The 14,965-nt window shown below is 31.7% G+C and overlaps 1 protein-coding gene across 1 annotated transcript in view; it reads right to left on the bottom strand.

Moving 5' to 3' along the window:
- Positions 1–6,979: 6,979 nt before the first annotated feature.
- LOC105662995 (follistatin-A) overlaps positions 6,980–14,965 on the bottom strand; it is an 89,374-nt gene continuing 81,388 nt past the window's right edge. Inside the window, exon 7 of the mRNA XM_012289590.2 lies at positions 6,980–11,629. Within this exon, the coding sequence (XP_012144980.1) occupies positions 11,505–11,629 (125 nt within the window). The 3' untranslated portion in view covers positions 6,980–11,504. The remainder of the gene's footprint in view (positions 11,630–14,965) is intronic.

Raw genomic sequence — 14,965 nt, 5'->3', positions numbered from 1 at the left:
ATTATTAATATTGAACTTTTCTTTACAGTTCCAATTACTTCGAGAATCTTCTAGAAAAGAATCTTCGAGAATTTCTGGAAAAGGTAAGTGAGCTGTATATCAATAATGAAAAACAACAATTAATTGCCACGTTATAATAATTTATTTAAACATTTATACACCTATGATGTTCCACAGTCTTGAAAGTAGTTGCTAATTGATACATATATGTATATGTATGTATATATATCCCCCATACACACATACAAACACATATGCATATGTACATATACGCGTTGTATATTTATATAATATATATAGATCGTTCTCGTAAATACATATAATATGTATACATATAAATTCATTTATTCGCTCATCTGATTTATTTATAAGTTAATTCGCTTCGTTACCGCCTAGATAAAGCATCCTCGAAACTTAGAAACTAATCAATGATCAGTACGCTATCCTATATTTTGTGATCGTGTTTATGCTGTTCCTTTACAATAATTACTGTCGATTATTTCAACTACATCGGTGTTCATTTCTATTCGTTAACACATTTCATATGAATAAATTCGAAAATCATACAATACATTATCAACCAATTTTTGTTTTTGCTCAATTAATTTTTATTTTGCAAAAACATGTACCTAATAATGTTTCAAATAAATTTAAGTACTGAAATTTTTGCATGAATGAATTTTATGTGTTGAAGAATCATATTTAAAGAAATATTTTAATATTTTTCTTAAATTTGAAATTGATGTTAATATGAATGTTGTTAAAATTCATTCTTCACACAGGAATGTTTTCAATGTAAATTTTTGTAATAATTTTTTCTGCGAAACTATTTTCTTTATTTACAAATTCGGATTATTTAAAATTAAAAGTTAATTTTAATTTTTTAATTTTAAACAATTTAAAATTAAAATTAAAAAGACGCTAAAATTACTTTTGTAACCTTTATCAATATTGCATGAAGTAGAGGTTAATTTTTTCTTTTATTAAATGCAATTATAGTCATTCGTGACGCAGGTTTCCATTTTACATTCAATGCACAAACGCGATGTCTGCGACTGAATGTAGGTAAGCTTTATTTATCTTTAGTCTCGATTGGTACATGCAGTTTATCAGGACACAATGCAATATTTTCTTACGATATGCGCAAGATTTTCTTGTAAGACGGTATCATATTGTTTTATATGGATGTGAAAATTTGAAAAATTATAATTTGTTGATTTTTAGATTTGTAGGTTTAAAAGCTTGGATTTTTTTAAGTTGAAATTTGAACTTGTATATTTGAAATTTGTATATCTGAAAATTTATAATTATGTGCATTTGAAGTTTCCAAAATTGGAAATGTGGAGTTGGTGAATTTCCAAATTTGAAAACTGGAATATTTGTCAGGCTGAAATCTCCAAATCTAAAATTTCCAAATTTGACAATTTCTAAATCTAAAATTTTCAAATCGAAAATTTCCAAATCCAAAATTTCCAAGTCTAAAATTTCGAAATTTGAAAATTTCCAAATCCAAAATTTCCAAATCTAAAATTTCCAAGTCTAAAATTTCGAAATTTGAAAATTTCCAAATCCAAAATTTCCAAATCTAAAATTTCCAAATCCAAAATTTTCAAATTCAAAATTTCCAAATCTAAAATTTCGAAATTTGAAAATTTCCAAATCCAAAATTTTCAAATCCAAAATTTCCAAATCTAAAATTTCCAAGTCTAAAATTTCGAAATTTGAAAATTTCCAAATCCAAAATTTTCAAATCCAAAATTTCCAAATCTAAAATTTCCAAATCTAAAATTTCCAAGTCTAAAATTTCGAAATTTGAAAATTTCCACATCCAAAATTTTCAAATCCAAAATTTTCAAATCTAAAATTTCCAAGTCTAAAATTTCGAAATTTGGAAATTTCCAAATCCAAAATTTTCAAGTCTAAAATTTCCAAATTCAAAATTTCCAAATCTAAAATTTCCAAATTTGAAAATTTAAAGGTTATCAATTTTCTTGTTTGAAAACGTCTATTTTATAAAATTTCAATAAAGAAATGTTAAAGTCGGTAAATTCCCAAACTTGAAAATTAAATTATTTGCAAATCTTTAAATTCGCAAAACCATAAAAACTTCCTCATTTTCAAATAAAAAACCATCAATTCACAAATTTAAAAATTTGCAATTTCGTCAAATTTGATAAATCAACAATTACTGGCACGATGTTGACACTAAAATATTCGACAGTTACAATCACTAAGTCTACAATACACTGTACACGAATTCCAAAAAGAAATTATCAGAAGTAAACTGTGTTACGCAATTGATGAAAGATCGTCGAAAAACTGTTTGAAATAGAAATCGAAGATGTACAAATTCGTTCACTTATCGTTCGATAACCTCCCTCTTTTTGTTCACGCACTTATCTGCTAATTTGTTTTATTGTCCCTCGACGCTAACGTGCGCTTTCTTTCTGTTCACGAAACGAATCTCATCCAAAAACTTCGACTTTTCTACACAATAAACACTTCGAATCGACGATTAATTACAATAGATATTCAACGACGTGACTTTTGGTTCGCATAATGTACTACTGTTCGAATAACATATAGCTACTATAGAATAATTTATATACGTTATGTATAATACAGGAACTATATTATCGCATATTAATTGCATCTTCATCTAAAATACGATTAGACCCGCTTACAATTTTACTCGCGCAGTTGCTGCAACATCGTTGCGAATGCACCTTGACGATTTTCTAGCGAGTTTCTAGCGACAAATCCATTCGAACGACACGTTTATTCTAACTTGCGTAATGTTGGAATAGCTGGACAGAACGAGACGGAAGTTCTATGGAAATCGTTTATATTGTACTGGGTGTTCCATAAATTCGAAACGGAATTTTGAACAAATCAACATTTACTTTTCATCAAATTTTAATTAAAATTAACTGCGAACAATCGTCAACTGAATTAATTCAGTTAATTGTAAAAAACCGATGGGTGTTCCATGAATTCGAAACGGAATTTTGAACAAATCTTTACTTTTCATCAAATTTTACTTAAAATTAACTGCGAACAATCATCAACTGAATTAATTCAGTTAATTGTGAAAAACCAATGGGAGAAAGAACTCAGTATTTAACACTAAACGAATGCACAATTACTCTGAAATTAAAAATGAAGTTGAAAAATAAATAAATGATAAAACAAATTAATATACACATTAATAATCTTCATGAAGAATAGCAAAGATTCTAAAGAAATTGTTTTAACAAATTTTTCAGTTGATAACAAATTATTAATACTTTAATATTTCAAGTTAAAAACATGTAAAAGTAAACTTGTAGTTTTAGTGTTAAATTTGAAAAAATCATTAAAGTTTCAATTCTTGAAATTATCAAGAAAAATGATAACTAAAATTGTGAAAATAATTTGGTAAAAATACAGATGAAATTTTAAATATGTTATTTATTTCGTGTATGCTAATTGAGATCTATTTGGTGAATTCTTCTCAATTCAGAAGAGAATAAACGGCAGTGTGAAAGAAATCAACGACCACTTAATGTACCGATGGAATTAACGTCCTCTCAAAAGAATATCTCCCAGAAATAATTCCTCGCGGTTTTTTCGCGACATTTGATGCTGTTGCAAAGTAATTCCGATCCTGTATTTTCGCAATGTCCGGTTACAATCGTCTCCCCGTTTCTCGGAACACTTTTGTGCCTGTCAGGAACGTTAATTGTTTCGCGGGGATGGTAGCCATGAGAAGTTTGCATTCCGCAAAATCGCAGTCTCATGGGGACACAGTTTATCCGGCAAAGAAACGAACAAAAGTGGCGAACCGCGAATAAACGGTGAAACACTTCGCAAATTCATGCGTTTACCGTAGAATTTAGGGATTTCATTGATTGCGTGTGGTTTTTTGGATAATTTGAGATATTACGCGTTGTGTATAGTGAAGGGACAATTTTATTAAATGATTTATGTTTGAAATAAAATTTATGATGGGAGTCAAATTTATAGTGAGAAAAATTTATGTTGGTAATTAAATTTGTACTGAAGAAATTTATATTGGAAATTAAATTTATATTGAAGAAGTTTATATTGGATATCAAATTTACAGTGAAAAAAATTTATACTGGATATCAAGTCTAAATTGAGAAAAATTTATATTGCAAGTTAAATTTACACTGAAAAAAATGTATACTGGATATCAAGTTTAAATTGAAAAAAAAACTTATATTGGAAGTCAAATTCACATGGAAAAAATTTTTATTGGAAATCAAATTTATACTGAAGAAAATTTATATTGGAAATTACATTTACACTGAAAAAAATTTATACTGGATATCAAATTTAAACTGAAAAAAATCTACATCGAATATCAAATTTACATTGAAAAAATTTATATTGGAAATCAAATTTATACTGAAGAAAATTTGTATTGGAAATTTATATTGAACAAAATTTACGTTGCAAAATTTATGCTCCAAATATGATTCCATAATTCATGAATTAGACAGAGAATTTATTATATTTGATTAGATTGGTTCAATTTTTATATAACCTAATTTTTATTACGTTTCTCTTAATCTTATTTTTAGGAAGAAGAATAATAATTTTAGAACAGAATGTAAATCCTGTGAATTTCTTGTGGTGTGTAATTTTTTGTGAAGAAAAACCTTAAATAGCATAGGTTTTTGTACCAGAATAATTTTTTAAAATATCCAAATAAAATTGAAATTTAAATTTAAAATATCTAAAGAAAGTTGAAATTTAAATTTAAAATATCTAAAGAAAGTTGAAATTGAAATTTGAAGTATTTTTTAAAAGTTGAAATTTAAATTTGAAGTATCTTTTAAAAGTAGAGATCTAAATTTGAAAGTAAATATAAAAGTTGAGAGTGTCTTTCAACTCGAAATAAAGAGTAGTAATTTCATTTAGCAAAAGTATCGCATTTATACGAGCTGTAATGGAATGAATTACGCGACGAAGATACACGATGCAAACAAATTAATATCACGGACCAGATGACGATGACCGCTCTATCATTATCCAATAAGCCACTTTGTTCCCCGGTCTTTATTTTGCAATGCCATCTTAATAATCCTCCGTGGTTAATACATTGTTGACCAATCGAGAGGAACCACGTGCATAGTTAATAAAACATTGTCGATAAAGTGTCTTCAGTGAATTTATATGTATATTACTCAGTGAACTATATATATAGTTCATTACAACTATATTTATATAGTTAATTATAAACCAACTGTTTATTCTCATAATTTAACTTCATCTGTATTAAAGAATGATTAAAAAATAAAAGTAAAAGCAACGGTAAAAAGAATGATTGGTAAATGTGATTGATTAATGGAACTCAAGTACTCATTTTATCAAAAGTATATAATAAGAAACAAGTGATTTGAACGATTTTGTACATATAAAAAGAAACTATTTTTGTTACTAAAATAATTGTAAGTGTCACTAATAATTGTAAGAGTACGTAAATATAAGAACGAATTTCACCTACTCGTCCAGTCGGAGTCCTTTCCAATCAAAATGGCGGCCTTCGTTGACAAAAGCATCATTCTTTCGAAGAGAACGCTTCATAGAGTAGAATACATTAGTTTTGACAATCGAATGATGGACAGTTGTGCAATTTAAAATTATGAAACCGGTTCGAGCTCGTACGCCCTGCTATTTGTGTGATGAAACTGTGATTAGTTCAGCGAGTCGCTTGAGTTAAGCATCAAGTTAGTTTCGTGTGCTGTGCTCTTTCGGTCTCAAAATCGAACGTCTTCGAACGATGACGTATATTATAAATTGCTGTGTCACGGGTTAATTAATTAATTTCCAAAACCCCTTCGAAAAAATTGTGAGTCATTAGTCGGACGTTTATTAACGCTTTCGTGATCGATGAGTTTAGACTTAACGTGATGATAGAACGAATGCTAGATGATCGCCGGGAGCCAATCTGCAAATAGTTATGATCGATTATTCGTATGTTAGTATCGATTACGTCGGATATGGGGAAATGAAGATCCGATTTTGTCCAGCATGTGTACGCTAGCGAAATTAGATATATTGGAGGTTATGGTGCTACTATATTTTGTACAAATGGATCGGTGCTGTGAGTAGAGAAGTAGATTAGAGTATTAGATATTCTCTGAATATTAACACGTTCGTGACTTGTAAGTGGATTTATCTGACAAGTGCATTATTCGGGATGATCATTTGTCTTATGGGACTCTAGGGAACCATTTTGTAAAATTATATCTAATTCTGCAATTTACAAACTTCTATGTGAACTGATCTAATTACCACATTTCTGAAATTATGAATTTACGAATGTAAATATTTAAAAATTTTTAAATATTCATATCTTCAAATTACCAAATTCTAGAGTTGAATTTCCCAATGTTTATGTATACAAATTTATGAATTCTAAAATTGTCTAATCTTTTAAATATTGATCTCCAAATTTTCAAATTCTAAAGTCATTAAATTTTCATCTTCAAATTTGCAAATTCTAAAATTGTCAAATTTTCAAATGAACCTCTAAATTTCCAAATAGCAAAGTTCACAGGTTTCCAATTTATAATCACATTCCGTCAAAAAACCTTAAAGCATGAATTCTCCAAAACTAGCAAACTATAATTTTGGAACCATAATGATTACCTCTGGTCCACAATTAAAGTTTGATCTCACAATCCGTGTACCAGAAATTGTACCCTTGACAGATATTCTCTGCACCCATAGTCACGACACATCGATCAAGATATAATAATAAGCCTTGATCAGTGATCATGTTAACGGTTTGTAACATTCTCTGCAGTGTGCGTTTCATATCGTTAATAGAAAAAAATGGAAAGGGAAATGACCGTATGAATGATAAAAACTGAATGAACGTATATCTACGATACATGTTTATAATATGTACATCTTAAGGTATCTAGAAATAAGAATATAAAAGCTGGTGTTAACTTATTGTACACGGTTCTGCAATCAGACTTCGTTTATTCATACTGCATTGAACAATAAATTAATTAACATTATAATAAATTAATACAAAAAGAACACTGCGGTACGTTATCTACTAAGACCGATTACGAGCGAGGGTAACGCTAAAAAAAAGGCTGAAGAAAGGAAGCGATACGAATACTTACAGTAATTTACAGATTCACTTAAACGTATTCCATGCGTTCTCAGTCGCGAGATTCTACTAGTGAATTTATCAAACGCCTACGCGAGAACGATAAATCCTGTTCTCTGCTGTTTGTTTACATTCGCCGTTTAATATTGCAAATCATCGACTGTACAGTTACTCGAAATTAACATCGACGAAAATACCGAACGTGTTCGTGCGACGCGAACAATCTCTTGCGATCCGCTGCTTCTTTTCAAGCAGATTCTGAACGGACTTCAAATATCACCGTTAGCGCTGTTCAAAACTTTTCGGTTAAATCAACATGAAATTACTCTGTTGTAAGCATTGCAGTCTTGTACAAAATCTAGCGTTGATTTGTGAATACTTAAGTATTTCGGTTTATGTGAGCTCTAAAATTCTGGGTACTTAAGTATATGGGTATCTGAGTCACTTGGTTTTCAAATTCATAATACGTAAATTTTGAAGGACCCAGTATAAACTTAATAACTGAGATATGTGTCAGTCCTTTAGTACTTAGGTCACGAAATACCTGAGTACTTGTAGGTACATATATAAGAATTTATATACCTATATTTATATACCAGATATACCTAAAGATTTGGATACCTAAATACTTAAATACGTAGGTACATGAACACTTTCATATCTAAGTACCTAAATATTAAAGTGTCTAAGTATCTCAGTACCTAAGTACCTAAGTACCTAAGTACCAGAGTACTTAAGTATTAGAGTACCTAAGTCCTTAAGTACCTAAGTGGCTAAACACCTAAGTACCTAAGTACGACAGTACCAGAGTATTGGAGGACCAGGACACCTAAGTACCTAAGTACTACAGTATCTAAGTCCTTAAGTCCCTAAGTGGGTAAATACCTAAGTGCCTAGATACCCAAGTACTTAACTACCTAAATACCTAAGTATTTAAATATCTTAGTACCCAAACACTTAAACACCTAAGCACCTAAATTCCTAAATACCCAAATACCCAAAATACGAATGTACCTGAGTACCTAAACTCCTCCCAAAGTATTTAAATACCTAAATACTTGAGTACCTAAGTACCTAAATATGTAAGTACCGAAGTACAACAGTAATGAAGTACACAAGTACCTGAATGCTTAGTACCTAAGTATCTAAGTACCCAAATACTAAAGCACCAAAGTACTTAAGCTTCCGAAATACCAACGCAACTGCATACCTAAATACCTAAGTATCTAAATACCCAAATATTAATACTGATCTGAGTATCTAATTCTACTGAGTATTAGTTTAGGTACTTAGGACTTTAATTATTTAGACACTTAGGTACTTAGATTCGTGCGTAATTGGAAACTTAATTACTTAGGTATTCAAGTGCCTAGAAATACTGTAGTTCTTAAGTATTTAAGGACCTCGGATCTTGTTTGGCCTATTGGCATTTGTATAGTGATAGTTGTATTTCTTGTGCGAGTACTTAGGTCCTCAAGTACTTGGGTGGTTAAGTATGTAGGTACTTTGACAGATTTCCACACGTCTGTGTTCTTGAATACTAAGTTTCTGAATGTTTTCAAGCATCTCTTAAGTATCAAATGTCTTCGTAGATTGCTACGTATCTAAATAGCTAAGTACTAGTATTTATTTAAACGCTACGTTCTTTGAGTATTAATCTTTAGACACTTGAGTACTTACTTAGATATTTAGGAGCTGAGGTACTTAGGTACTTAGATATTTAGGAGCTGAGGTACTCAGGCGCTTAGATATGTATTTAGGTTCTCAGTTACTCAATCAACTTTATTATTACATACCTCCTTTTCTGGATCTCCAAAAACTTAAATACTTAAGTACCTAAGTATCTTCGTACCTAAATACCCAAGTACCGAAGTAAATGAGTTTTTTTCACGGAAATTAACATTTTTGAGTATTAATTTGTGTACTTGAATAATCACACAATTAGATACTTAGGTACAGATTCTTAGGAACTCGGGTATATTTAGGTACCCGTGTAATACTCACGTATTAGCAATCAAATCATTTTTACACCTATGATTAGGTCAACTGCAATACTTGAACATGAGACCCAATTACTTTGCTCAACCACAAAATCCTCAAACAACACTAACGGTGACAATGCAAACCATGAAAGTCTTAAGGATCTTACATTTTTTTCGAATACACAAAATGTCTCAGCAACTTCGTTACGGAATGATATCTTCGTTATTGTTAATGACACTAGAAAATGCTGATTTATCTTAGCGTACAATTTATTTTACTGACGATATATTGAAATATAATTCTATGTATTATAGTTGAAAATTTTTGTAAAATTATAAAATTTGATCGATGCGAATAACCATTAAATAAAAAACATTAAAAACTTCACATATTACTTTCAGTCCAAATTAAAAATCAAGAATTAAATATAATTACTTACCACATTAAATTACTCAACGTTATTAATTTATACAAATTAATAGTTTCATTTTGTAGATATTTACTATTAATTTAAACGTCAAGGAACTAGTAGATAAACGTTCTAACATTGAATTAACTCTTGCTGATCTCCATTGACGTACTCTTCACTGGTATACTCTTCAATAAGAGTTTCTGTCTTAAAGTAAATAATTGCCATTAATTCTTTAATCATTTCTCTGTATCGTTAATAATAACGGAGACATTGTTCTTCAACAATGTTACCGAAACACTTCGTATACAGGGTGGTCCAAGAAAAGTTAACGCTCTCCATTGTTTTTGTGGATATAAGAAAACTTTATTAGCTAAAGTTTAGAAGGGACCATAATATAGTAGTAAAAATTTATTTGCGGGTAAAGTAGTTTCGGAAGCTTGAAGTTCACCTCCATTTTTTAAACGAAATTTCATATACGATGTGCAGATGTGTATTTGTCATAAAAAAGTGTATTATGCATATCCAAAAATTATTTTGACTTTAATTTTTTAGAGTTCTATATCTTTATGTTTCTTTACTTTTACATTTCTCAGCAATTAGATTAACAATTACATTGCATAGGGTTAATCAAATATTCCGTGACTTCTTCATATAGGGATGTTCAAGAACCACCAGAGATATACAATAAAAAATTATTGCATTATATGCTCTGATAAATTATGAAATAATTTAACAATAAATTCTGAAGTGACTCAGTCATGATACACAGAACTGAATGAATGCCAGTGATGGATATATTAACCAGAAAAGAAGTAACATAATGTATCTAGTAATAAATTTATAATGTAACCTTGCGACGATATTTTTATTAGCTTCATCAGCTGATAAACATATAAGACACAAGAAATATATAACTCCACAATATTAGAGTTAAACACATCTTTAACCTTATTTAACCCCTTAACCTACAATTTTCTAGGCAGTTGCGTCATTCACAGTTAACTAATCGCTGCAATGTGAACATAGATAAAGAACATTGAAAAGCTAGACACATTTAATCTTCAGGATCCTCGATTATGAAGGTTGTAATTAAAATTGTACTTAAAATTCAATTGCGATGAAAGTACGAGTCTTAGCACATATGTAGTTAGTGTCACGAGTGTGACATAATATTGTAGTGCAAGGAATTAATAATTTAACTTTATTTGGTAAAGTTTTTAGTATCAAAACAAATAACTTTTTGACATACATAAATGCATAATAATGCAAGTTGCATAATAATAATGCGTTTTATATAAAATAGTGCTACATGCTGTACTGATTAATAATGATTTGATGAAGAGCTTGAGGTCTTCTAAACTACTTTACCACTAAAAAAATTTCCTACCATATTATACCACCTTCTGTATTAGAACTTTGCTAATAAATTTTATTATATCTTTAAAAACAATATAAAGTTAAATTTGATTGGATCACCCTATAGGAAAAGAAATAGAGTAGGAAGGTTCGTGAATGGCTCCCGACGCTAAAAAGACCCGTCACGCGTAAATGCGATCGCGAAAGTGTTAATTCTCCAATCGAATCCGTCAGCTTCCCTTCGAGCGCAGCGTCGAACAAAATGTCGGTTCCTCCGAAAACGGAGGGAAGAATACTGATCTGCCCTTAATCTAACTTAACCCGGGCACGACTTCTGCCGCGTGCAAATCTTGTTTCCACGATTCAACGTACGTAAGTTTCCGCGTTGTTCTTCGAGTACAACGCGATCAGGAATCCACGTGATTTCCCGTCCCGTGATTTCCCCTAAAGAATAATCGGCCGAACGGTGGCCCTGGATTGATCCATCTTCGTCCGTGGATCCGCGATCAGGACTCGTCCGTGACATTCTATCGTTTCGCGTGGCTCCCCCGAGCAAGCACCGTGGAAAGATCTACGAGCCGTGTTGATCGTAGGATCGATCGATCGATCGATCTCGCGCTACGACAACGCCAACGAACGATGCGTTTGCCCATTGTACGACAACGACTCCGTTTCGACGTCCTCGAATCTCGCGTCCTCGTCCGCCAGGTCGACGCCGTAGTTGCTCGAGGTGTTGTCCTCCTCTGCAACAAAAGCAAACCTCACTTAAGCAGAGACGCCTTAGTTAACTTTCGTATCGACATACACATGTCGGAAAAGTAACGGAACTTTTTAAATTTAAGGAAAACTAGCGCCACCTATTGAAATATGTTATCTAAAAACAGTCTCCCCTACAAAATACAACCATCATTATTGGAATCGAGCAACGAATTGTAAACTTATAGCGTTGCATGCGACAGAACCTTTCGTCACCGTGTCACAATATCACGGGCAAGCGCAACAAATTCCTTGCATTGAATATTGCGAGGATCTTATCAAAACAACCAGACGAAACTGTACATTCCTGGAATCAATCGTAACTAGTGATGAGACTTGGTGCTTCAAGTATGAACCTCGAACAAAGCGCCAAAGTGCTACGTAGAAATCCAGGCTCACCAAAATCAAAAAATTGCGATTCCAGAAGTCTTGAGAGAAGACAATGTTAATTTGCTTTTACGATTCTAAAGGAATTATACTTCGGGAATTCGTTACACAAGGACAAAATGTTAATGGCGAATATTATCTGGAACATTTGTGGAAGTGGATCGTTCGGTTGGTTTCTGTTGCGTGATAACGCACCATGTGAACCGTCGCTGTTCGTGAATTTTTGGCGAAAAAACAAATCTGTTCCAACGTCCTCCAAATTCTGACTTATCTCCATGTGATTACTTCCTTTTTCCTAAACTGAAATTAGCTTTAAAGGGACGTTTTATGACACTGTTACACAAGCAGCTGTGGCAAGGGTATTAATTGTTTTCAATTCACAGGAGATGTTAAAATAACAACTCTGTGGGGTGATTATTCTATATCTGAATGAGTGTAAGAGGTTAATAATAAGGATTGAACGAGTTTTCATATCAGATATAAGAAACTCAAATTCTGACCTTTGTATTTGAAGTACAGTTTAATGACTGTCAGACGGTTTTGAACAAGTGACATGAAGAACCTTTGGACTCTCGAAAGGATAGAAGAGTTTCTAACAAGTTCCATAAATTATACCTTAGGGATTTGATTCACGTCACATGAAAGTTCAATTTACAATGTTCAACATCTGATGAAAAATACGAAATTTACGTATAAAGTGCAATTATGCAATTATCAATTGCAATCATTTCTTCTTGAAGTAGTAAAGGTTTTCTGAGAAAGTGTATTCGCCCATTTCCTTTACAGAGATTGATATTAGTAGCATCAGGTTCAAAATGGCGACCGTCATGAAGAAAAATAATTGTTTCTATCATTGCAAGAAATTGTGCTCATAAAATGTGCTCAACGAAAGCATGTATGCAATTCTGTTCCGATAGATGGGTGTAATAAATTGTGAGCGTTCCACGTATTCCGCACAGATGATTGCAACAAATTGTGAGCTGAATCATGTTGCATATATTTCTTTTCAATGATTACGAACCAATTTGTGAACAGCGATCGGGTTGCATGATTTTGCAACCTCGTTTGCTATTTCCTTTTATGGCACATAATAAGTGGTTGATTACTAGTACCTTGGAATCGAAATGGGAATATGGACTCAAGATATCAAATGTCTGTGAACTCTAATGAGGGTTGCTTATATATAATAATCTACTATTGTGATTGCTATCAAATGTGTATCAAGTAGACCTAAATGTGGAACGAGATGAGGTTTTAAGATAGCAATGTTGAGCTTGAAAGTTCAGGATTGTTCACTGATTTTCTAGTTTCTAGATTATCTTTTCAAGAATTTCTCCACATGTCCACATTTAAAAATTAAAAATTCCAATTTAAAAATTTTTAAGTTAAAAAATTTCAGAATTGGAACCTTATAAAGTTCCTACATTTAATATCATAATAATTAAAAATGGTGTGACAATTAGTCTTCATTGCCTCACACCGCTATTGTCTCCAGAAAAATATTATTCCTAGAAACACTTATAGAAGTATTTCTCCCCATTGACCACATATCATATCTCCCGATCGAACTTTCGACAGGTTAAACAAATTACAATGGCAGTAACGTCAATTGAAATAAACGACCGCCATTCAAAGACAATACAAATTATTCAACCGGCGTAGATATCTGACAACTTAAGAAACAATAATCCTTTATTGTAACGCCTCCTAATGAAATTACGATACACTTCAAAGAATCATTGTAATAGAGAAAGGAACATACTGGAGCCCATTTAGTCCTCGAGGACAGTTGTTGAAAGCATAAACGACATAAAATACGATCGCACTATGAATACAAGGAAAAAATCGCCATAACTATGATTGAATGACTGTATCGATTCAATGATCGCGAACGTTGTGTCAATTTCTCAACGACGTTCGATGAATATCGTGTATTTTTTCTGGATATTGTATAGTCGAATGAATGAAGTATTTACACGCAGGAAACTATAAATAAATATCGACAATGCTGGCAGAATAAACGAGTGATATTTAGGAGGGGGATATTTATACGGTGGCGGTTATAATGCAACTCCCTTGATATTGTCGATACGCGTGACAAGTAGAGCATGCTCAATAAATTCAATCGGATCTTGAAAAATTATAGATTGTACTCGAGATAAAATTGGTAATGCAGGATGCAATAACCTGGTGCGTAAAGTCCCCTGCTAGCAAGTGACGTGCAACAGGTTTCTACGTCTACGTAGACACATTTCACCTCGGGGATATCGTTTGGGATAATGGACACCGAGAAAAATCCTGATATGCAGATCGAAGCCTACGTTTATCAATTTGCCTCTGTTTGGTACATTGTAAACGTACACGGTAATGTATTCCGATACTAATACCGATCATTTTCGTACCGGTTATTCAATTATTCATCTTCCATATATCATAATTTTTACGGGTTTTTCTGATATGTTGCTTCATTCCTAGAACGTGCAAGAATTTTCTTTCAGAATGTGTTCATTAGTATACATGATTTCTTGAAATTATGATAATTTTATTGCGATATAGCGCAATCTCCAGTAATTTTATTCTAATAATAATTTTATTACCCCGGAGTTAATTTTATTATACCTGCTTTAGTTTTTTTTGTGGAAACGATTTTTATTTATTTTTGTGATATCAAGAAATGAGTTTCATTTATTTCATGTATATGATGAAATAGACTTTACAGTTTTGCAATTTAGTAAAATTTTGCTCGGATTTCGATTTAAGTTTACTCTTTCGGTGCTTGAGAAATGTTTCCTATCTATTTTAATTGACAGATATAAATTTTATTGTTGATTTTACAGTATTTAACATCAAACTTATCTTGTCAAAGTTTAAGACACAGCAAGTTATGTCTGCGTCCGATTAGGGTAAGTTTAAGGTTAGGTTAGAATTAAGATAGA

Source organism: Megachile rotundata, chromosome 10, assembly GCF_050947335.1.
Source record: "Megachile rotundata isolate GNS110a chromosome 10, iyMegRotu1, whole genome shotgun sequence".
Lineage (NCBI taxonomy): Eukaryota > Metazoa > Arthropoda > Insecta > Hymenoptera > Megachilidae > Megachile > Megachile rotundata.
Note: the sequence above shows the minus strand (reverse complement) of the source record. Positions and strands in the feature narration are given on the sequence as shown.